General features: G+C 41.6%; 1 protein-coding gene across 3 annotated transcripts in view; it reads left to right on the forward strand.

Annotated features, from left to right (window-relative positions):
* TANC1 (tetratricopeptide repeat, ankyrin repeat and coiled-coil containing 1) overlaps nt 1–22,375 on the forward strand; it is a 138,566-nt gene that overhangs the window by 67,058 nt on the left and 49,133 nt on the right. For all 3 annotated transcript variants that reach the window (XM_081870454.1, XM_081870453.1, XM_081870455.1), the window contains one exon: nt 4,586–4,786. In XM_081870454.1, the coding sequence (XP_081726580.1) occupies nt 4,586–4,786 (201 nt within the window). The remainder of the gene's footprint in view (nt 1–4,585; nt 4,787–22,375) is intronic.

The following is a 22,375-nucleotide window of genomic DNA, read 5'->3' on the forward strand; positions in this document are numbered from 1 at the left end:
TATTTTAAGACCAGTCATATGTATTTCCTGCCAAAGGGGGGGACCCAACTTGCATTAAGGTATTTTTTTCCCTTTCAAGCAAGTAAGCAGTGTACAGTGGACCCTCTGGATACGAACTTAATTCGTTCCGGGGGTCCCTTCGCACCCCGAAAATAACGTTAATAGTGGTGCACTTCTGTGCACGTGCGTGGTGTGCAGAGTGCTTCTGTGCATGTGTGCGCAATGAAACCCGGAAGTATGCACTTCCAGGGTTGCCGTGGCCATAACCCGAAGATTCCATCTCCAGAGGAATACGTAAGTAGAGGTATGACTGTACCAATATGGCTACTTGTAATGTGAAAGTGTTGGTATTGTTGCTAGGGTTATCACAACCCATGTCAGTGATGATTTAGTTAGAAAGTTATACTGTACAAACACTGGTGCTTTTAATGCTTGGAATACACGCAACACCCCTTTGTGTCATACTTGCTGGCCTCCATTCACCTTTGCTCAGCTGCTCTCTTCGTAAGCTTTTTAATGTTCCAGATGTTCTCTAGCGCTAAAGGGTTGAGGGTTGAACCCGGGTCCAGCTTTGTGCAGCCCTTCCCCATCATTGCAGTAGCAGTGTCATGGCTGAAACTGGGTGTGTGTTTGGAGTGGAGGTCAAAGCAAATATAAAAATATTCTGCATGTTTCTCGTTGCCTACAAGGAACAGGTTTTGTTTTTTAAATTAATTAACTTATATCTAGTTTTACCCATTAAATAGTGAGTGGTCTCAGAATATCGTGATCCTCTAGTACTGCTGGTGCTAAGCAACCCGATCAGTCTCTTGAATTGAACTGAACGGCATGCTTTGTTAGCATCCGACTGTCTCGGGAGACAGTGGAGGTGTGCACCTCTGGGGGCAAAGTCAAACTGTTGGAAGGTTGCAGCAATTGCGGTGGCTGTAGAGACAGATACAGGAGAGACATGTTTTGCTGCAGCTGGGGCGTCTAGTTCTACTGCTGCAGACCCACCAGGGCATTTCCCTCTCTCTGTGCTCCTCCCAGCAGTCATTCCTCCTATGGTCAGTGCTATGGATACACGTCCTGACTGACTTGTCTCCAGGCACTGTGGTTGTCTGCAAGGGATTCCCACAGGAATACTAATGGAATAATACTAAAGAGTGAGATACAAGGGACTTAATTCAATTGAGTGTATCCACAAACAGAAGAGGAGGACAGGTGATTTTTGCTGGATCTGGCTTTCCACATTCCCCCTCCCAACCTTCTCCAGGTTGTTGGAGGAGTGTGGCATGCTAACCTGCAAGGAGAAAGGGGAAATCAGTTTAAAAAATTCTTCCCTCCTCACCATTAGTAGACACAGCCACTGGATTAGGAGCCTTTCTGCACTCAGGCACAGCCAGATTCAAGACATGTTGAATGAATTAAATATACATACAAACACCCTCTTCCCCTCAAATACTTCGGCTAAATCTGCCTGTTTGTTTCCTGAGAATTGCAAATCTAGCTTGCTTTTTTCTCATCACTTTATTTAAAAGTGTCACTGACAGAAATGACATTTGGACAGAAAATAGCCTGTTCACTTGGACCCCTGCTAGAGAGGGGGATTGCAACAAGGGACGTGATTTTAGATACTGAGAAAGGCATATTTTAGATGCCTTTGTCTGGTTTTGAGGCTCTTCTAACATCTCAAATACAGATGCATGTGAATATTTGTTGCAGGAAATCCCCTGGCAGACAAGCAGAGACAAAACTGGGTGCGGACAAAGGCATTCATATCAAACAAAGGAAGTAAATAAATTAGATTAGAGAATATATTGTTGATGTATTTCTCAGGCTGCAATCCTGGACCTGTAATTTTTTTGTGAGATATTTTTTGCAGTTGTTTTAATTGCAGTTGCAGTTGTAGTGGAAGGACTGGACATAAACCTCCAGAAACATCAAAAACTCAGGGAGTTTGCATCCAAGGAAGTATGTATAGGATTGCTCTGTATAGGATGGCCGCTTTCATTTGTGTGAGCCAGTATTTTTCAAATTTAGGGTTTTTTTCTAATGAGTATAGTCATCACATATAAACCCCACATATAAACTTAATATTCGCATAGCGCTTTTCAGTGATGCTCAAAATGCATTACGTGTTAAGTTCAACAATCCTACATGGAGCACAAGTGTCCTGAAGTTATGGAGGATTTTTTCAGGTTGGGAAATGGAGGATTGTTTAAGGCTGTCTATTGAGCTTGTACTTGAAATGAAAGTTTAATCTGCAGTAGGTTTAATGGCTTATTGCTTCTTTCGGAATAATACATCTCACCAAGCTATACTGTTTATATTTTGAAGATAAAATGCTTGCTTACAGCTGTCAGGGTTATTGGCCCTATTTCAACGATCACATCATTGCTTAATAAGCTGAGATACATACAAGCTTATTTTCCATGTGCTCCATTCTTGTGTTGCTCCTGTTTTCATTTGTTGTGCCGCAGTCAGCCAGGAACTACTTTCCCGTTTTATTCATGCAAGGAACCTATAATTATGAGATTGTTTATGATCCTGGCATGTTCTGAACCTGGTAACCATAGTTTCCTGGTTTGAACAAAATGGGAAACTATGGTTAGTTAAAGTTTTCCAGATTTTGTTTCTGTGTGCAGGGAAGAGAAGAGGCTGCATCCATGGACAAAAGTCTCATTCACATCACAGCTTATTAAGATATTATATAAAAGTGGACAATGTATGGCTGATCTTTATTGAAAAAGCATGAAAAAGCAGTTGTCTTGATTTGCTGTGATAAACAGGAATGTCCTAATCTGAAGTTTGAAATGGATGAAATTTCCTTCAGAGGGGAAGGATTTTAATACTAACTTCTGAAGTATTTTAAGTTTTTAATACTTAAATTCAAACATGGAAAAATCAATTTTCTTCTGTCTTTGGTACTTTGTGTATTCAAAGTCTTTATACAAAATTGATATCAGATACTTGAAAAATAGTCAAAAGCACATTGGTTTTTACCCAAATACCTTTTTATGAATCCAGCAGCTCTGTTTGGATAATTGGTCTAAGCCATTTAAAAAACACTTGGTGTTACACCTCTCATATACACCTCTTTTATCTTACTCCCTTTTTTTTTCTTCAACAAAACTAGTTGTTTGTTTGGTAAACTTTGTTTAAACTTGTTAATATTGTTGCTACCAAAAAAAGAAGAAGGGAAGGCTTTTGGGGGAGATTTCATAGGCTGCTTCTGTTTCCCTAACCATTGTTAAACAACGGAACAATATTTTTGTGTGTGAACTGGCTCAAATGAGGTGATAGTCTTCAAAACCACCCTTTTTTGACATACTACAACAGCAGAATCTTATTACATGTTCATTTGTCAGTGCATGTTGCTTTTAGATCAAAGGAAGTGGTAGAAATAAACTGATTAAGTAAAGGTGAACAGTGTTATGTGATTCGGGCTGTGTTCTTCAAACGCAAGCATATATTTCAAAACTGTTATTTTAGTGTTGATGCATATTTTGTATGTGGATTTACAGTTCCCCACATCCCCCTCTTCAAGCAGGATCATGTTCAGCATATATATGAGGAAATTTTAGAGTTCTTAATAGTAGTTCTTTCTAGAGAAAGACCTGGGAAAGGTTGCAGAGGGACTGACTCTGGTAGCATTTATGTGTGAACTATTTGAGGATAACATGCAATCCTCCTAAGAGAATTGTTTGTTTATACTTCTGCTCCCTCCTTGTCTGACTTCCCTGTTACAGACTGTACAGGATGTAAAGCATATAAACTGTTTGTTAAACAGAGTTGTTTGTGTGAATGTAGCTGGTGATAATGGGAACATAGAGGCATTTAGCTGCCAGAAGTAGGCAGCAATAGGTACAGGTACAGGGTTCCACCATCATGAGTTCTTATGAGAGATCACAGATTTGGCCACTTTGGGAGATATGATACGAGATGCTATATTTGGATAAAACTTCTTATGCCTAAAGTTGGGCTTTCTATTTGGGAACAAGATTATTTTAAAGCAGCAAATATTGGTATTTATTTAAAGGTCCAGCAAATACCTACAACTTTTATTTTATAGCAAGTTACACTTGTTTCTCCCTACTCTGTCTTTAAATATTTCCCCTTCTCTCCATCAGAGGCTACTAAAGTGGAACAAAATAGGAGTCCAGCAGAAAAGGGTCGTTCATTATTTATTTAATTTATTCTTGGGCCATAGACCCCTATTCCCAGTAGGGAACTTAGATTGACAACTTGCTTGCTTCCCTTTTCAAAGCCATTTAAAAAATATATTAAAAATGGCCACATATCAAATCACCAGGCAAGGACTGGAGGTGACGTAGCACATAGAATAGCCCCAAAGCAGCTCTTTTCACAGTAGCGTTATAACTGAAAATAACATTTGTGCTTTTTTTATCCATTATTCCTCTTTTTGTTTGTGCTTCCTTTCTGTAACAAATGTCTGTAATGCCACTTAAACCAGCCTTTGCTCCATTGCTGTCACAGCAAAGCTTGATACAATGGAGTTTGTTCTCGTATTTTCATACAGCTTTCTGTTCATTTGCTGTGTAACTTTAATCCCCTTCCCTCTTTTTTATTATTTATTTTAAAGGTGATTCATGCTCAGAAAGTGCACTACAGATAATTGCCACATCTGGCCACCATTCAGATTTCCCCAGTGGTATCCAGCCTGCACCGGAAGATGTCTACAGAATGAACTTGGCCAAAGGAGTTTCAATGTCTTTGCCATCATCACCTTTGCTGCCTCGCCACGCCTACTTGATGCAATCAAGAGCAAGCAAAAAATCTCCAGGTAAGTTAAAAAAAAATATTTCTCAATTCATAGAGTAAAAGACTACTTGGTTAATGACTAGTTCTTTGTCAAATGATAAATTTCCTTCTAGACTCCATTTTCTACAACTGTTTTCCTGATATCCTGCTCACAGCATCACTGATCGAATGGCTTATGTGGGTTACCTCTAAGTAATAGGAGACAGCATCATGCTAAACCAAACTACGGTTGGCCACATTTCCAACCTTTGGGGGAACAGCATACAGGTGTTGAATGGGGTTAGAGACCAAAGTGGGTGGAGCAATAGATGTGATTCTTACTTTGTATAGAAGGCCACTCAAACAAAAAGACAGAGGTTTCTGTACATAAACATGCCTTTCCATGTTTCATCCTGGCAAGCAAGAGGCATTTTCATAGCTCAAGGGCGCATTCCAGCCAAGCAAAAGCACTTGAGGAGCCTGGGGAGGTTCCTGAGGGCCAGATGGAGAGACCTGGAGGACTGAATTTGGCCCCTGGAGAAGAAATTGCATGGCTCCTGCCCAGGCATTCTGCTGTGTAGTATTGTACCGTGCTTAGCCAAAGCTTGGCTTGGTGTGCTGCCTGAACCCAGGTACATGGTTTAGCTCCTTTGAACAAACTGTGAGCTGTAAACCATGAGACAAACCTTGGCTACATCTCGTGGTTTGTATGGGGATTGCTAAACCACGAGCCCAAGTGACACACTAAGCTAAACGATGGTTTTGCTCAACTTAGCAGCAGAACAGTTAATTAAGAGCAAAGTAGCTGAAATCGTCCCTCCCAGAGCCCACATGCTCATGCTAAGCCATGATTTGGCTCAGCATGATGTGTGAACCAGGCCATTGTCTAGATGAGCTTACCTGATACTGCCTAAATGTTTCCTTCTCTACCTTCACACCATTAGTTGGGGAACATAATTGAACTTGTGACTGCTACACAGAATGTGTGCAGCATCAGAGAGTAGGACCTTTACATATTAAAATATTGATTGCTATTTTGGGGAAACATGGTGGTTCAGTGTCATATTTGGCCTATTGATTTAAGGTCTGATATCATGCAAACTCTGCAAAGCACCATTGCTCAATAGACTGAACCCTTTGTAGTTTTACAGATGGTTTCAAGACGTTTTCATTCTGAAGATGAATTGATTTACATTTATTATCTTAGCTGAATGTAATATGATATAGGAAGGGGGGGGAAGGCTATTCTACTTTGTGATAACACCTCCTGAAAGCTTTTGTTTGTAGCAACAAGCAAATGTCTGTGTACATATCTTACTAAATAAGGTGTGACTACTGCTTTCCTTTTTATCAGCTATGCGCAACTCATTCCAGTACACTAACATCACTTTGACTCCACCAGGCCTGGGACCTGAGTATCTGGTGAACTTTGCCAAGTGTGTGCTATCTGTAGAGACATGAAGTAGTTTTGGTTATTCCAAATGATCTAGCCTTGGGGAATTTTTTCAATGAAAGGAAGTAAGTAATAAGGAACAGTTATGTGTCAACTATTCTGAGCCCAAAGTAATGGTGCTTGGTGATAGAACGGATAAAAACAAATGGCAATTAGACAGTCATCCCTTGGAGAAGTCTAATAGATTTAATTATCTGGAGGTTTGTTTGCCCAAAATGGCCTATGGAACAGTCATTGGCAGGAAAATAAACTGAATGCCCAAAGTTCAATGCAGTAGGTGTTGAAATTTGCCAGAGTGAAGGGTGGGGAATCTTGGGCTGCCAGCTCTAAAAGCTTTTGCTGCTAAGGTTGATATATGGGGCAGAAATCTGGGGGCATTTCAGAGTCCACACAGTTGGAAGTAGTATAGTTGTGCTTTACTGGGTCTCCCACCAGTAACATCCACAGCGTACCTGTGGGGAGAAGCGGGATTAGTGCCAATTTCATATTTCATTTCAAGGACTATCTTCTTATTTTTTAAACGGAGATATTTGGTAAATAAACTGGTAAAATAATGTATGACGGAACACTCTCAATCATCTTCCCCAAACACCTAGCTAGCTAACAATAAACTATTATCGAGGAATCGAGGAATTATCGAGGAAATACGGATTTGATCCAGAGGCCCTTTTCACTACCAAAATCCCACTTAGCCGACAAAATATTAAAGCAGTGCTCCAAAATCTGTTGCAGAACAGGAAGGGATGCCATTACTTTATACAGATTTTCCAGCACTTTCCCCACTTTGAAATCATCACACCATGGGGAAGAGAAATACTTATCTGAGCTAAATGCACATTTTCTCTGCAAAGTGCCCACAACTCTGCGTATTTTCATACTATGAAGTCTAATTTTGGGGAGATTTAAGAAAATCCCCAGAGGTCTGCACTTTTGTGTCTGCAGTAGCCCTTGAGTAGAGGATACCGTAAGCTATTTGATGTTCTGCAAATGGCAGGAAGCATACAGGCAAAAATATTTTAAGCAATCTTTAGTAGTGGTTGCTACCCACCGAGATAGGGATAAGATTAAATATCTGTTGTCTGGCTATATTCACGGTGAATGCAACTCAACTTAGACAAGGCCATGTGGCCTCCCTCAAGATCTAAGATTCTGGGTTTTTTATGCATGTTTTTCCCCGTGTATAATTCTTAGGTTTAATTTATGCTCATATGTTTCTGTTTGGCTGCAACCTGTTTTGTTGCTTGATTAATAAATTCGTTTTGATGAAAGGAAGTAGCCAATACATATTAAAATATTGTGAAACCGGAGAAAGGATGCATAGAAGAGACTGTAGGTGACTTTTCAAAAATAGTGTTTTATATATTTTTCATGTCCTTTTAAATCTTTTTTTCCCCTTCACTGTTTGTGGATTGTATTTCGGCTAGCACTAACAATAGTATATTTTCACTCCCCTGGTTACTTTTCCTAATGATAAAATTTTTTTGGATACATATATCAATTTTATTTATTGACCTTATTTGAGTCTTCTTGTATCTTAAGCACTTAAAAAAACCCAACAACTTGGGATTTCCTGAAAGTCTTTGTCTCATGTTGTTCACACTTTCAACCAGGGTCAAGGATTTAACAAGATTGCATAATTTTTAGTCATTACTCTATACATAATATAGTCCTGAATTTTCATTTATCCAATTTATGTTAAGCAACCACTTATTATAAGAAATAAAGAAGTTGTTATTTCTTTTGGACATGTAGTGCTCCTCTCTACAGCATTTTCCAACAAACTTCAGCATACTTTTGCAAATGTGACTTATATTAAAATTCAAGTATGTAGTTTTGATATATAAAAGTGGTCTTTTCTAGTCAAGATGAAAGGGAAGCGCTACATTTAATACCTGTATTTTAGTGTCCCGCTTGAATTAGGTGCGGTTTAGTGGGGAAAAAACGCTGGCTTTTGAAAAGTTGGCCTTGTCAACAAGAATTTATAGCTGTGATGAAATCAGATCCCAACACCCTTGAGTTGCCAGTATTGACAAGTCCAACTTGTGCTATTTCTTTCTCTCTCTTTTTTGATCTGTGCACCCAAGAGAAAGTGTGTTACATTTGATTCTCCCCACACACCTCTTGTTAATTTGTGTTTTTTTTAAAAAAAATCACCCTTAGTGTTATTTCTCTTAATTTTATTGGCCTAAATCCAGCACAGAGGTAAGCTTATTAAATCTGTTTAAAGCAATGAGTTTTAGTATACCTGACTCTGTTATATTTAGGCTATAATAAAATACTAGAGATATTATTTGGTTGCTGTGTTCCATTTGCACCACATACATCCACCTACACTGCACCTACCCTCCTCTGCTCCTCCCCTGCAACCCTCATGCATCCCAAAAATATGCTCCAGAGGATTGGGGGACCCTCTGGAGTAGATTTGGGGACATGGAGGTCGGGGAAGGAGGAGAAAGGCAAGTTCTATGAGGTGCACTGGTGCAACGTTGGAGTCTCATCTTGTGTATTTTACGAGTTAAATATAATGTTTGTCTTTTAAAAACCTATATTAGTTTGGGTAAGATGCCATCTTATTTATGTAGTATTTTAATTTGCTCACTTTGAGTTCATTGTTTGCATCCTTCTGTCTCGGGAGACTTTAGAGGAGTGTGCCTTTGGGGTGAAGTCAAAATGTTGGACGGTTACATTGCCTGCACTTATAGCATAATACACAATTCTTCCTGAAGAATAATAATTTAAAGTAGAATAGTTTAAAACCAGCCATTCAAATGGGTTTGCAGACTTCAGTGGACAGCTGTTAAGGAGGAAATTCATAATACAAAGGGGGAAAGAGTGTGTGAGTTCATGCCTGCTTCTTGCTCTTTTAGGCCAAACTAGAGAAGGCACAATTCATGAGCATGTTTTTAGAAATGTGAGTAGCAGCTGGGAGAGGGAAAGCTGTATCAGGGCTCACTGCACCCCTCTACCCACTGTGGTCCTGATGACTGGGGGATTTTTAGAAGGGAGAAAAGGAGTTAAACTCTCTTTTCCAGTTCCTACAATCCTGATCTTGGGAGAAAATCAATGGCAATGACAAACCTAGACAGCATCTTAAAAAGCAGAGACATCACCTTGCCAACAAAGGTCCGTATAGTTAAAGCCATGGTTTTCCCAGTAGTGATGTATGGAAGTGAGAGCTGGACCATAAAGAAGGCTGATCGCCGAAGAATTGATGCTTTTGAATTATGGTGCTGGAGGAGACTCTTGAGGGTCCCATGGACTGCAAGAAGATCAAACCATTCCATTCTTAAGGAAATCAGCCCTGAGTGCTCACTGGAAGGACAGATCGTGAAGCTGAGGCTCCAATACTTTGGCCACCTCATGAGAAGAGAAGACTCCTCGGAAAAGACCCTGATGTTGGGAAAGATGGAGGGCACAAGGAGAAGGGGATGACAGAGGACGAGATGGTTGGACAGTGTTCTCGAAGCTACCAGCATGAGTTTGACCAAACTGCAGGAGGCAGTGGAAGACAGGAGTGCCTGGAGTGCTCTGGTCCATGGGGTCACGAAGAGTCGGACATGACTAAACGACTAAACAACAACAACAATCCTGATGCTGTCTCCCCACCCAGCTTAATATTGCACCAACTTTAGCTCATTGTGAAGCTTACATTATTGGCAGAATTATTTCTGCATCAGACCTCAGAAAAGAAGAGCTTTTGAATATTCTTTTTTAGACATGCTTGTGTGCATAAGCCTTCAGTCAAAACTGAACTTTTCTTTTTGGCCCACTCTTCCTGCTAAAATGTATGCAATATTCTGGGCTTGGTTATAAGGGGAAGTCCATTTGCTGGCTTGGAAGATGTTGTGTTCACTCTTCCTTTCTTCCCGCATGGGTAAGATAAAATTGTTTCTGCTTTTATTGGAGTACTGGTCTGTGTTGCAATCAAACAGGATGTGAGAGATCTAGCCCACATAACGGGCAGGGTGTTATGGGTTCCTATCCCTGCAAATATTTCCTTTAGCACTTAGGTTTCCATGGCTTAACAGCCTTTTTGTCAATTAGGGACTGCTCATGTGCCTGTAGTTAAATTTACGAGGATATACTTTCACAGTCCGGGAAAAGGCAAAGTCTCTGAACCTTGCTGAATTTCATCCACAAAATATTTGGATTTGCATTATTAAGTGTTGCAATAAGATATACTTCTTAACAAAATCCAAACTGCTGCTTTTCTACTGCAAGGCCTTTAGGACACAGCACAACAAGATAAAATGATATCCAATAAAAACAATTTAAATTAACAACTTGTAAAAAAAGAAAAAGTAAGATAGAAATTGAGCCAGCTACAGTAAAATAACAAAAATACTCTGTCTATCACTCACGAAAAAACCCAAAGAGAATAATAGTATTTAAGTTGGCACCTAAAAGATACCATAAAAGAGCCTCTCTGGGAAGGGTATTCCACAACTAGAATGCCATAGAGAAGACTCTGTCTCTTGTAACTAACCAACTCATCTTCCAAGGAAGGGACACCAGGAGCTTCAGACTATATTTACATTGCATTTAATGTGGCATGACTGGACAACAAGAATCTAGAAACATTTCTAAAACATTAAATAATATACTAGACACTCCGTGTACTCTTCGGAAAGTAGTACCTGTCAAGCAGTCTGAAGTAAACAAGCTGCCAGCTTTTCTTTAGAAAAAGAAGTTGTAAAACTTGTTGTCAGCCTAGCCAGAACCTGAATACTTGTTTGAAAATCATGAGGAAAAAGCAGGGAAGCTGAGCGGTCCCTAAAAAGACTGCTCTAGCTATAAAGCGAAGTACAGCCGTACTTGGATCCTGAATGCCTTGCGACTCAAACGTTTTGGCTCCCAAACGCCGCAACCCAGAAGTGAGTGTTCTAGTTTGCAAACGCCCTTTGGAACCCGAACATCTGATGTGGCTTCCAATTACGTGCAGGAAGCTCCTGCAGCCAATCAGAAGCCACACCTTGGTTGCCGAACGTTTTCAGAAGTCGAACGGACTTCGGAACGGATTTTGTTTGACAGCCAAGGTACGACTGTACTTTATAGAACACCTTTCACATTCAGTGTCTCCTCTGTATTAATAACAGACAGCTTATTTTCTAAGTGAAAAATGTGGAGAAACTTTACCACTTGATAAATCTCCCTTTCTTTGTACCAGATAGAATGTCTGCATCCTATTTGCATTAATTCCTATGCATAAGCAAACATGTATCACATGACCAGTTCACCATGTTGGTAAGGTTATCTTAATCCTAATTTGAATCTTTACTGATTCAGTGCAGTTCTATACATGAGTTCAGAAGTAAGCCCCATTGTTAATTAAGTCAAAGTTAAGTACAGTACTTTTAAGTCTCATTGATCTGGTTCACAAGTCACTGTTAGGCACCATGCAGATTCACAGAGAAGATTTCGTAGCTAATTTGCTCCTTGGCTCCAACTCATGGTTAGTTGAGGAGAGAGCTTAACCATGCATCAGGGTTCTGCTGACAAGTTAAGCCAAACCAGAGCTCAGCATGGAGCAGGAGTAAAAAAAAAAAAAAAAAAGACTGAGAAGGAGCAAGGCAGCTGCAAGACCCTTTCTGAGAACCTGAACATTCATGCTATCTACCTGGTAACCCATAGTTTGGATTACCATGGTGTGAAAATCAGGCCATTAACTTAGTCGCTAAACAGTGAGTTACCATATTTTTCCATCTATTTTTGGGGACTCAGATTTAAGAAAATGGCCTCGGCACTATCCTTGTACAGTGGAACCTCTACCTGCGACCATAATCCGTTCTGGAGGTCTGTCCAGAGGTTGAAATGGGTCGCTGGGAGAGGCGCGGGTGGCGATTGCCCGCTTCTGTGCATGTGCGAACGGCGATCGCTGCTCCTGTGCGAACAGCGGCAAACTTCCGGGTTACTTCCGGGCTTGCTGTAGATGTTGGGCGAAATGGACGCAAGAGGAAGCAGACATAAGAAGAGGTTTGACTGTATAAGATGCCCCCTTATTTTTGACATAATTTATTAGGGGACAAACCTACACTTATACACGGAAAAATACAGTAAATGTGTTTTTAAAGCATGAGTAGGGAACCTTTGGCGTTCCAGATATTGCTGAACTCCATGAGCCCTAAAAGCATAACCAGTGGTCAGGGGTTGATGGTAGTTGCAGTTCAGACAAAACCTGAAGGGCCAAAAGTTCCCCACACTCCATTTGTCTTTACATTCCCAATTTCAGGAGTCCACAAAGATTGATTCTGGTGATGGGTGGTGTTTGGGTCTGCTCAGATGTAACTCTTAAGCTGTGCTTGCGTGCTCCCTCTTTGCCTGCACCTCTCGTCATTTTATATGGCTTTTCCTGATTTCCGATACTTCCTTTTGACGAACTGAATTGTGCCGATTCATTGCTCTGTGTGCAAGCAGAAACTGAGTTGTCGCTGAACCAGGATCAGAAGTCAGGATTCGCCACATAAGAAGGGGGAGAGTGCAGGACCAAGAGTCCTCAGGGCTCATTCAGTTATGAACATTTCCAGTTTTTCTTGACAGTAAATGACTTAATCAAAGTCACCATGATACTCCTAAGTTTCACCTTTCCTCTGCTTGCACATCCCTCATGGGATATAATGATCTGTTTACTTTTTAGTTGAGCGGTGAAATTTAATGACTGATTCTGGAAGTTTTGTATATTCAGGTCCCTTCACTACTGCTCCATTGTTCTGAAATCTCAGATTTTTCATTTGTGAGAGTGTGGCCTCCTCAGTTGCTTTTTTTTTTGTTTTTGAGAAGTCCCCAAGTATGTGCAGCTCTTGGTATGGTGTGTTTATACATTCCTTTGAGAATGCTAGTGGCTGCTTTTAAAAACTAAAGGAAAATGTGACCTCAGCACTGCATTTCCTCTGTTTCTGCAGCTATGAAAAACATGTAAAGGGAAGCTACGCAACTCCAAATGACAGAATCACAACTCTTTCATTTTTAGAATTGCCTTTTCACCATCTCTTGCTTATTAATGTAATCCTGCTTTAAAATGGTTGCCCATCATTGTTCTTGTGTACTGTATCTAATTATAGTATTACTTGCCGTACATAGGCCAGAACGATTGTCTTTTGAAAGGATGTGGTTTGCATTTTAGAGGGAGTGCATTTTGGAGTTGCTTTTATTCTAAACAGGCCTTGCTGCTGCTTTTTATTCATTTTCTAATAAGTATCGAATAGCACCCTCTGCTGGTTTTTTATGCTGATAAAACCCTGTCTTTTTCGCATGTGTCTTTCATTGCATTGCAAAACGTACAAAGATCAAAGCCGAGTTGCTTTACTGATCTTTCTTTGGATCAGAATGTCCAAATACTGAAAATACGCAACTGAAAAATCTCTCAGTGCAGATTACTTGCCTCTTAACATCTTTTAATCTTTCATGCTCACAGAGTGTATGTTTTTGGATGAAGGTGGGGATTATAATCTGCATCAGGAGATTAAACATACGATAGTGTGTATGCGGCATTAACTGCCTCAGCTAACTTAAACAGTTCTAGTATTACAAAATAAAGGAGCACTTCTGTGAAAAGTTTTATCTCCTTTAAAACCTTTATGTGTGTAGCTTGAACTTTTGTTTATACGATCAAAGAGTAAACCCAAGGGCAAAATAATTTTGCTGTGCAGAATCAAACGCAAGACTTATTTGCTCACCTTGATTTATTATCTTGAAGAATCTGGCCATATATAAACAATACCATCAGCATCAGACACTCATTATGTAGGAGGGGGAACATGTTGTCAACACCTGAGCTGGAAGGGATGCAGTAAGCCAGAGTAGGACTGTGCTTGAGGCAGAAACTCATTCTTTATGTACTGTTATCTTCCCAGTTCCCTTAAGACTGAGTGATGGGAAAATGAAGCAGTCCTTTCCCCTTACTGTGGTAATGCAAATCTAAATTTCCGACTTCTTGCCTGCCATGAATTCTACAGTTAGGCTTATTTTTCTTTAAAGAAGAATGTTATTAATATTTAAAGAAAACAAACAAGGCATTTGCTTTAAACCACAAAATGCCATACAAATTCTCCAATAGCTATACAGTACAAATTATTCCATATTTATATGCAAAATATAAGCAAAAACAAAAATAATACTGAGTTTGAGTTTCCACTTTGAAAGCTAAGTAACAATCTCAGATTGTGCAGCAAACTACCTAAGCTGCTCCTCTGTTGGATCTTGACCCCTGCTTGGTTTTTGACAACCCATTAGCCTGTGCCCCTCTTGATCCTCTATTGCTACCTTGAAGCCCAATCCCTGACTGTTTCGAACACCCTTTATACCTGTTTCTGGCCCATTTGGATGTATACCCATGTCTCCCCTTTCTAGTTCTAGATCTGGAACACCTGGAACCTGAATGAGACCTGACAATTGCTCATTCAACTTGTTCTGGGGATGTTCTCCATCAAATGTTAATGGCACGAGTGCTTTGTGCTTCCTTCCTTGATCACTGGTTTCCAACCACTTCTAAAGCTACTTTAGGTTATTGCAAGAGTTGGGAAGCTTTTTCAGCCTAAAGGCTGCATTCTTTCTTGACAGCCATCCAGGGTGAAGCCTGAGAAAAAGGTGGACAGGGTAGTGGTTGTGAGTGGGCTACAGGCCACCAACACTACAGTCACAGGTTTCCACATACACATCTCCATTTCTCCCCATGGAAACAATCAAGAGGCGTTATTTCAGTTTAAAGAAATATTGCAGCCAGTCAAAAGCACTTGAGAGTGTGAAGCAGAACTAGTGAGAGGTGTGGCCTGGGAAGAGAGGGTGTGCCAGATAAAGATTATCTGGAGGGCTGCATTTGGCCCCTAGTCTAAGGTTCCCAACCCTCATTTTGTGCATGCTATTAGACGCGGGTGGCGCTGTGGGTTAAACTACAGAGCCTAGGACTTACCGATCGGAAGGTCAACAGTTCGAATCCCCGCGACGGGGTGAGCTCCCGTTGCTCAGTCCCAGCTCCTGCCAACCTAGCAGTTCGAAAGCATGTCAAAGTGCAAGTAGATAAATTGGCTCTAGCAGAAAGGTAAACGGCGTTACTGTGTGCTGCTCTGGTTTGCCAGAAGCGGCTTAGTCATGCTGGCCACATGACCCGGAAGCTGTACGCCGGCTTCCTTGGCCAATAAAGCGAAATGAGCGCCGCAACTCCAGAGTTGGCCACGTGCATGCTGGGTCGGACAGTGCATGCTGGGTCATATGCCACAGTATATACACCTGCTGATCTGTTTTCCCTTTGAAGCAGGCCTGCATAGCTTCTGACCCACCTGTCTAGAAGGAAGCATCGGCCAGTTGCTTGATGAGAGATGCAAACACCCTAGGGGTGGGTTTGTTTCCCCTTTTCGCCTTCCCAGATGCCTGAAGTTGAAACACCGAACAAGTCTCTTATGAAATATCTTCTTCTTAGAATGATGAGTAACATACTTTTAAAAAGTGTTGTTTTAAAATAACACTGTAAAGCCAACTCATGCTTCTGAAAATCTCTTAAACCCAAGATTAAATTGTAGTAATGTTGGTGATGATAGCTCTGCTACTGTGTTTTGACTTAATTACTAAATGAATGGCACTCTTGGGATTTGATGTAGAGAAAAGTACTCTAAAATGTTTCAGAATACAGAACATCCTCAAGTTTTGTCCCAGGAGTACAACTGGGAAATTGCCAGGCATATTGCTCCTGCCACATGTTGAAGGCCTTCTCTCCCCCCCCCCCAAAAAAAATAGTCCCTGACTATTATTCCTTGTTAATGTTTCTCAGATTCCTCTTTCTTCTGCATCAAGTAAAATTAAATTGATGGATGTTTAAAATATACCATCAGACTCAAGGAGCATTTTAACATGTGAAAAAACATGTGAAGTCAGGAAGCTTGTTCAAATTACGTGGATATTTTAGTTTCTGCGGTCTTTGAAACTCAAGAGGAAAACTTATAATGCAAAACTGTGGATCTTGCAGCCACTAATTCTGGTAGATGAGAGATGCTCATATTTTCAATGATACGTTATTTACTTGGATGAAGTGATATATCAAGGCAGGTCAGATTTATTTATTTATACCTGTCATAGACTCATTGTAAAATACAACTGGAATAACAGACCCTCAAATAAACATGGAAATGTTTACATATAGCATGAAGTATAATATAAACAAGACATACAAAAGTTTTCATCCAAAGAAACCTTCTTCTGAGATCATCTGAGCACTTTATCTTGGGAACTAGTATGTTGAGAGCACAAGGGTTAATGGTTTGCCTACTTTATAGAGCTTCTAAAAAAACTGTGTAGATCAAAGCAGACAGGTATTATCAATGACCAGCATCACCTTACATTTTTGTAAATTGATCCTCCTCCTTCATGTCAGGGGGGGAAAGAAGCAATTGTTATGTTTAGACTAGTTAGTGTCTTGTGTAAGAAATATGAGGTGGCTTTTTTTTAATAAAGCTGTATTGACTGCTAAGCTGACCCAGAGAATAAAGCTGTTCTATTTTACACCTTGGGGGTGACATTTAAGTTCCTGCAGGAGAAGATTGTTATAATAAAACCCCCATGCACTGTGTGTGTTTTAAAGCCATAGACAAGAATGTAAGAACACAGTGTTCTGTATAATATGAATTCAGAGTACAGGAGGATTATGGATTATTTAATTTTAAAATCCTCTTTGGTTAATTCCAGCTTGTCTTTTATGTTTTGGATTTGGGTTTTTTCCCCCTGAGCTGAACTATGAATATTAAGTACTTCTTTATGGAATGCTAGAATAGCAGAGTCTTCTTCAGGAGTTCAGATATTTTGCAACCTTTACACACATGAGGGGGGAGAAAATAAACTATACCTCCTCCATCCTTCATGGTTCCAGTCGCCTTCCAACCCACAGAGGGCAAACCTCTGATGTGCAACATATTAGAACCCTGAATTTATGACTGGCTGTTTTTGAAGACAGTCCTTAAATTCTTGAGCCAAACTATAGACTACAGGCTAAAGGGAACAGGGAGTAACAGATATGGTCAGTCTGATTTAGGTAGGGATTATTTAGCACAATGCGGCAAATAACTACAATGAAAGCTAAAGGACCCCTGGATGGTTAAGTCCAGTCAAAGGCAACTATGGGTTTGCAGTGCTCATCTTGCTTTCAGGTGAGGGAGCTGGCATTTGTCCACAGACAGCTTTCCGGGTCATATGGCTAGCATGACTAAACCACTTCTGGGGCAACAGAACATCGCGATGGAAACCAGAGCGCACGGAAATGCTATTTACCTTCCTGCCGCAGCGGTACCAATTCCAGAAGTATTGGCACCATGTCATAAGGAACATTCAGGGGTGGAAGAAGGGAGGGAATAGCAGTCCCTGCTTTACCAGTAAGGGGGCTGCAGCCACCAGGTAGTTTTGCTTCCACATCCCAAATAATGATCACCATGCTGTTTGAGCCGCAACTGCCACTGGCTACCAGGCAAAGCACCACAGCTGCAAAACAGGGTGGTGGGCAGGCCCTGATTTAGCTAAAATGCCCCTCTGAGAACTTTTGGTCCAGCCTCATTCCAACTTGATCTTGGGGTGGAGATAATCTTAGTGGAACTTGTGGATGAGCCACACAATGAACTGGATGAAATTCCTGTTGGTTCTGGGCACCCGTCGGCAGCTTTTGAAACTAATGGCTAGTGGTATCCTTCTGGACTGTCTGGGCACAATGGGACTTGGTGAGAGGTTCTGTTTTGTATGCCATCTGTCTTCCCTATCACCTATGCAAACGCAGGAAATGCTCAACAACAGGTGTTTTATGAAACCCTTCCTTATTCTGTACTGAGAGAATTGAGGAGGGCCATCGCTGATTCTGGCTTAAAATCCTCCTATGTCACAGGGATGCTGGAGGGGATTGCGTCTGGTTATACCATGCTGCCCCAAGATTGGAAAGATTTAATGCGCATGTTGCTCTCACCAGCCCAGTATGTTGTCTTTGATAGTGAATTTCGGCTTAGTGCTTCAGCCCTGTCTGATGCCCAGCATACAGCTAATGAACTTTATGGTGCCGGTCCTTTTGACGATATAACAGCCCAGGCGACGCTGACGCCTGCACATTTTAGCCGCACCGCGACTTGTGTACAGCGCGCCTTTCGGAAAGTCCCTGTCTCAGGGCAGCCGCTGAGCTCTTTTGTTAATATTAAACAACAGCATTCGGAACCCTACCACCAATTTATAGATAGATTGAAAGAAGCAGTGACCAGGCAGGTTGATAACACTACAGCCCAGAATGAGCTGATGAAAAAATTGGCTTTTGAACATGCGAACACCGACTGTAAGAAGGCTTTGCAGTCGATCATTAATCGTCCTAAATATGATCTGGCACAGATGATTCAAGCCTGTGCGGACATTGGAAGCCAGAGCCATGCCATGTCCTTGCTTGCCGGTGCCATCCAGGCTGGCAATAAGCCAACTGGCAACTGTTTTAATTGCAAGCGCCCAGGTCATTTTGCAAAAGAATGCAGGGCACCTGGCGGTGGGGCGCACAGGGATGGTACTGCCAATAAGGCTAAACCCTCCAAGAAATGCCCAAAGTGCGGTAAAGGCTATCATTGGGCTAATCAGTGCAGGAGTTCGGGAAACTCCATGCTGGCCCCGCCCTCGGGCCACGAGAATTAGAGGGCCCATTGCCATCAGCTACCACCATGGATGCTTTTCCTAAGGAGACACCTTCAGATTTCACCATTGATTTAATTAATCAGGAATCCAAAGATTCTGTTTTACCTGGTGAAATCGTGCTCATGCCCACCCAATTGGCAGGCCCACTACCTCCCAAGGTCGCGGGCTTGATTTTGCCGAAATCTTCTGCAGCCAAAGAAGGAAAACTTCCCTTTAACTTGGTCTTTCCTTTAGAGGCGCTTTTGAGACAGTGACGCTCAAGGGTCTATTTCTTGGCACCATGATCTCTGACCTATAACGCCCCACAACATTCCATCTTTTCTCCTGTGCACCTATAAGAAACTGCTGGGAGGAGGGGATTGTCTAGGGATTTTGAAGTGCGGTGTCATCGTCAACACCCAACTTTTACCTTTCATTTCCAACATTTTCAAGAAAGGCAGCCAAGGTCTTGCAATGGTGGTTAGAATTGGTAGTGGACTGGATGTGAGCTAGCAAACTGAGACGTACCGTATTTCTCGCTCTATAGGATGCACCGTCCCATAAGGCGCACCTAGTTGTTTTGGGGGGAAATAAAGGGGGGGGAATTTATTTTTTTCCCCCCAGGCGTGGGGCTGGGGCGGGGGAAGCCCGAGCTTCACCCGACCCCAGCCCCCAGAACAGGCAACTCTCTGCAAGCCGTGGGAGCCCGGTGCTGGGCTCCCGCGCCTTGTGGAGAGCTGCGCGAAGTCTGGGCGTTCTGAGTTCAGCGCGCCCAGGCTTCAGCATGCAGGCAACTCTCCGCAAGCCGTGGGAGCCCGGCGCGGGCTCCCATGGCTTGCGGAGAGCTGCACGAAGCCTGGAGAGCGAGAGGGGTCAGTGCGCACCGACCCCTCTCGCTCTCCAGGCTTCAGCGAAAGCCTGCATTCGCCCTATAGGACGCACACACATTTCCCCTTCATTTTTGGAGGGGAAAATGTGCGTCCTATAGGGCGAAAAATATGGTAATCGGAGCAAAACAGTGGCTTCAGGTGAGTGAGGCTGGATCAAGACGCATCAAAAAAATGTGACTCAGTTAAACGCCTTGTAAACTTCATACAGGGAAGTCCCGTTGGTGAAAGATGGGACTCTACAGCACCATGTGGTGTCACAGCACCTTTACGAATGGTGCTGAGTTCCAAGACTACTGTTCCTGGGGATGAGGATACAGTTTGGCTTGGGTATGGTTTCACTGTTTCTGAAGAATTGACCCACAACTTGACAATGCTTCTAGATCCAGCTTTGTTTCTGGATGGCTGGGTTGCCACTGTGACTAGGAGTGCTGTTGCCCACCTTGGGCAGATGTGCCAGCTGCAGCCGTTGCTCAAGAAGTGAGACCTAGCTGTAATCAAGCATGCCATAGTTGCTTCAAGAATTGGATTACTGTTAGCAGTCTCTACAAGTAGCTGCCTTTAAAAAGTGTTTGGAAACATAAGCTAGTCCAAAATTTGGAAGCAAGAGTTCTAACCAGAGTCTTTTTTAAAAAACCCCCATATTTTATTAATTCCAAACTTAAACATTAATTACATAATAACAATAATCTGTTTTACATGAAGCATGTGACTCGTTTTTTCTACCTACACTGACTTCCAGTTTATTTCCAAGCTCAGTTCAAAGCCTTGGATATGATCTTTTTAAAGCCATAAACAGCTTGGCACCATGTTACTTACAGCACCGTCCCCCTCCCATAAGTTCCTGCCTGTCCACTTTCCCAGGCTGTGGAACTCCTTGTCCTGTGAAATCAGAACCACCCCCTTCTCTTGTAGCCTTTAGATGAAAAACCAAAACATTTTTATTCCTCCAAGCTTGTGTTGTGACTGGTTCCTAAATCTCGCTGCTGAATATTATGCTCCTGATTACCTGCTGTGTTGCTTGGTTTGATGCATTCCTGACTCAATTTTATCTGATTCGATCTGGAACATTTTGAATGGGAAAGGCAGGCATGATATGAATGTTTTAATAGCAAATACCACACATACTATCAGCAGCAGTAATATCAGCAGTGGACTATGAGGAAGGGTATAATCTACTGTTAGTTCAATTGTATGGGCTATGTTGTTGTTTAGTCATGTCCGACTCTTCGTGATCCCATGGAATAGAGCACGCCAGGCACTCCTGTCTTCCACTGCCTCCCGCTGTTTGGTCAAACTCATTGTATGGGCTATAGTATTTGCATATATTTTTATCTCTGAACAATTGAACCAGACATGTTGGGAGGGAGGGCAGCAGCTTTGGTTTGTGCACATTTTCAATAATAATAATAATAATCATAATCATAATATTTTTTATTTATACCCCGCCCATCTGACTGAGTTTCCCCAGCCACTCTGGGCGGCTCCCAATCAAATGTTAAAAACAATACAGCGTTACATATTAAAAACTTCCCTGAACAGGGCTGCCTTAAGATGTCCTCTGAATGTCAGGTAGTTGTTTATCTCTTTGACATCTGATGGGAGGGCGTTCCACAGGGCAGGCGCCACTACCGAGAAGGCCCTCTGTCTGGTTCCCTGTAGCCTCACTTCTCGCAATGAGGGAACCGCCAGAAGCCCTCGGCGCTGGATCTCAGTGTCCCGGCTGAACGATGGGGGTGGAGACGCTCCTTCAAGAAATTTATCATTTCTTGTTCCATTCATCTTACTTTAACAATAAGATGCTGTGTACCACTGGTAGATTTGTTTCTCCTTCATTGTACCATCTAACATTCCTGATCATTGCTAATTTCTGATGTGGAAGGAATAAGGTGATATTCACGAGGGTGGTTGATTTCTGAATCCAGTGAGCCACAACTAAGGTAGTATAATAAAAATGACAAGGTAGCCTTAATAAATTTATCTACTTCTGTCTTAAACCCAGTTTGGTTTTATGTTCCTCAAATATTCTTGGGAGTATTATGCCTTTGTATACCTAAAATGGTTAAAGGGTACTTTGTGATTTATAGTAATTAGCTATATGTATAGCTCTCCTATTTCCCCCCTCTGTTTATACATACACACATTTATAATGTGCTTCATAAAAACCTTTGGCTTCCATTTTATCTTTTGTCTTATAATTCCACACAGATCTGTAATACGTCATTCGCCATATAAAGATAAGCTGTGCTCTCCAAACTTTGCCAGCTGAATTTTTTATTACTACAGTTTACTGGAAAGTGGGGTATCTTTATTATTTCAAGAGCAATCTAAACCACAAGTTACACCAGCTGGATGAGAGAGAATTGTTTTGGCACAGTTAAGAGCTATGGGAATCTATTGAATGAACGGAGTCTGGGCAAAATGGAAGCAAGCATGCTAGGGCAGGACTGTTGCAGACAAATACCTGAGTGAGGCTGGAACCCTAGAAGAGTCCCATCCTATTTTTTCTTTTTGTATACTGTAGTTTTCTTTTTGTATACTTCTGTGGCTTTGCGCTTAGGGGTGTTGCTGTGTGGTATGAGATCATCTGTTACAGTTCTGCTACCTCTCCCCATCTAAAATTACTGTTTTGGTTCTGGTTTCTTTAAATATGTATATTATTGATTATAATAGAATGATAACA

This window comes from Podarcis erhardii (genome assembly GCF_964252035.2).
Source record: "Podarcis erhardii genome assembly, chromosome: 1".
In the NCBI taxonomy this organism is placed as follows: Eukaryota; Metazoa; Chordata; class Lepidosauria; order Squamata; family Lacertidae; genus Podarcis; species Podarcis erhardii.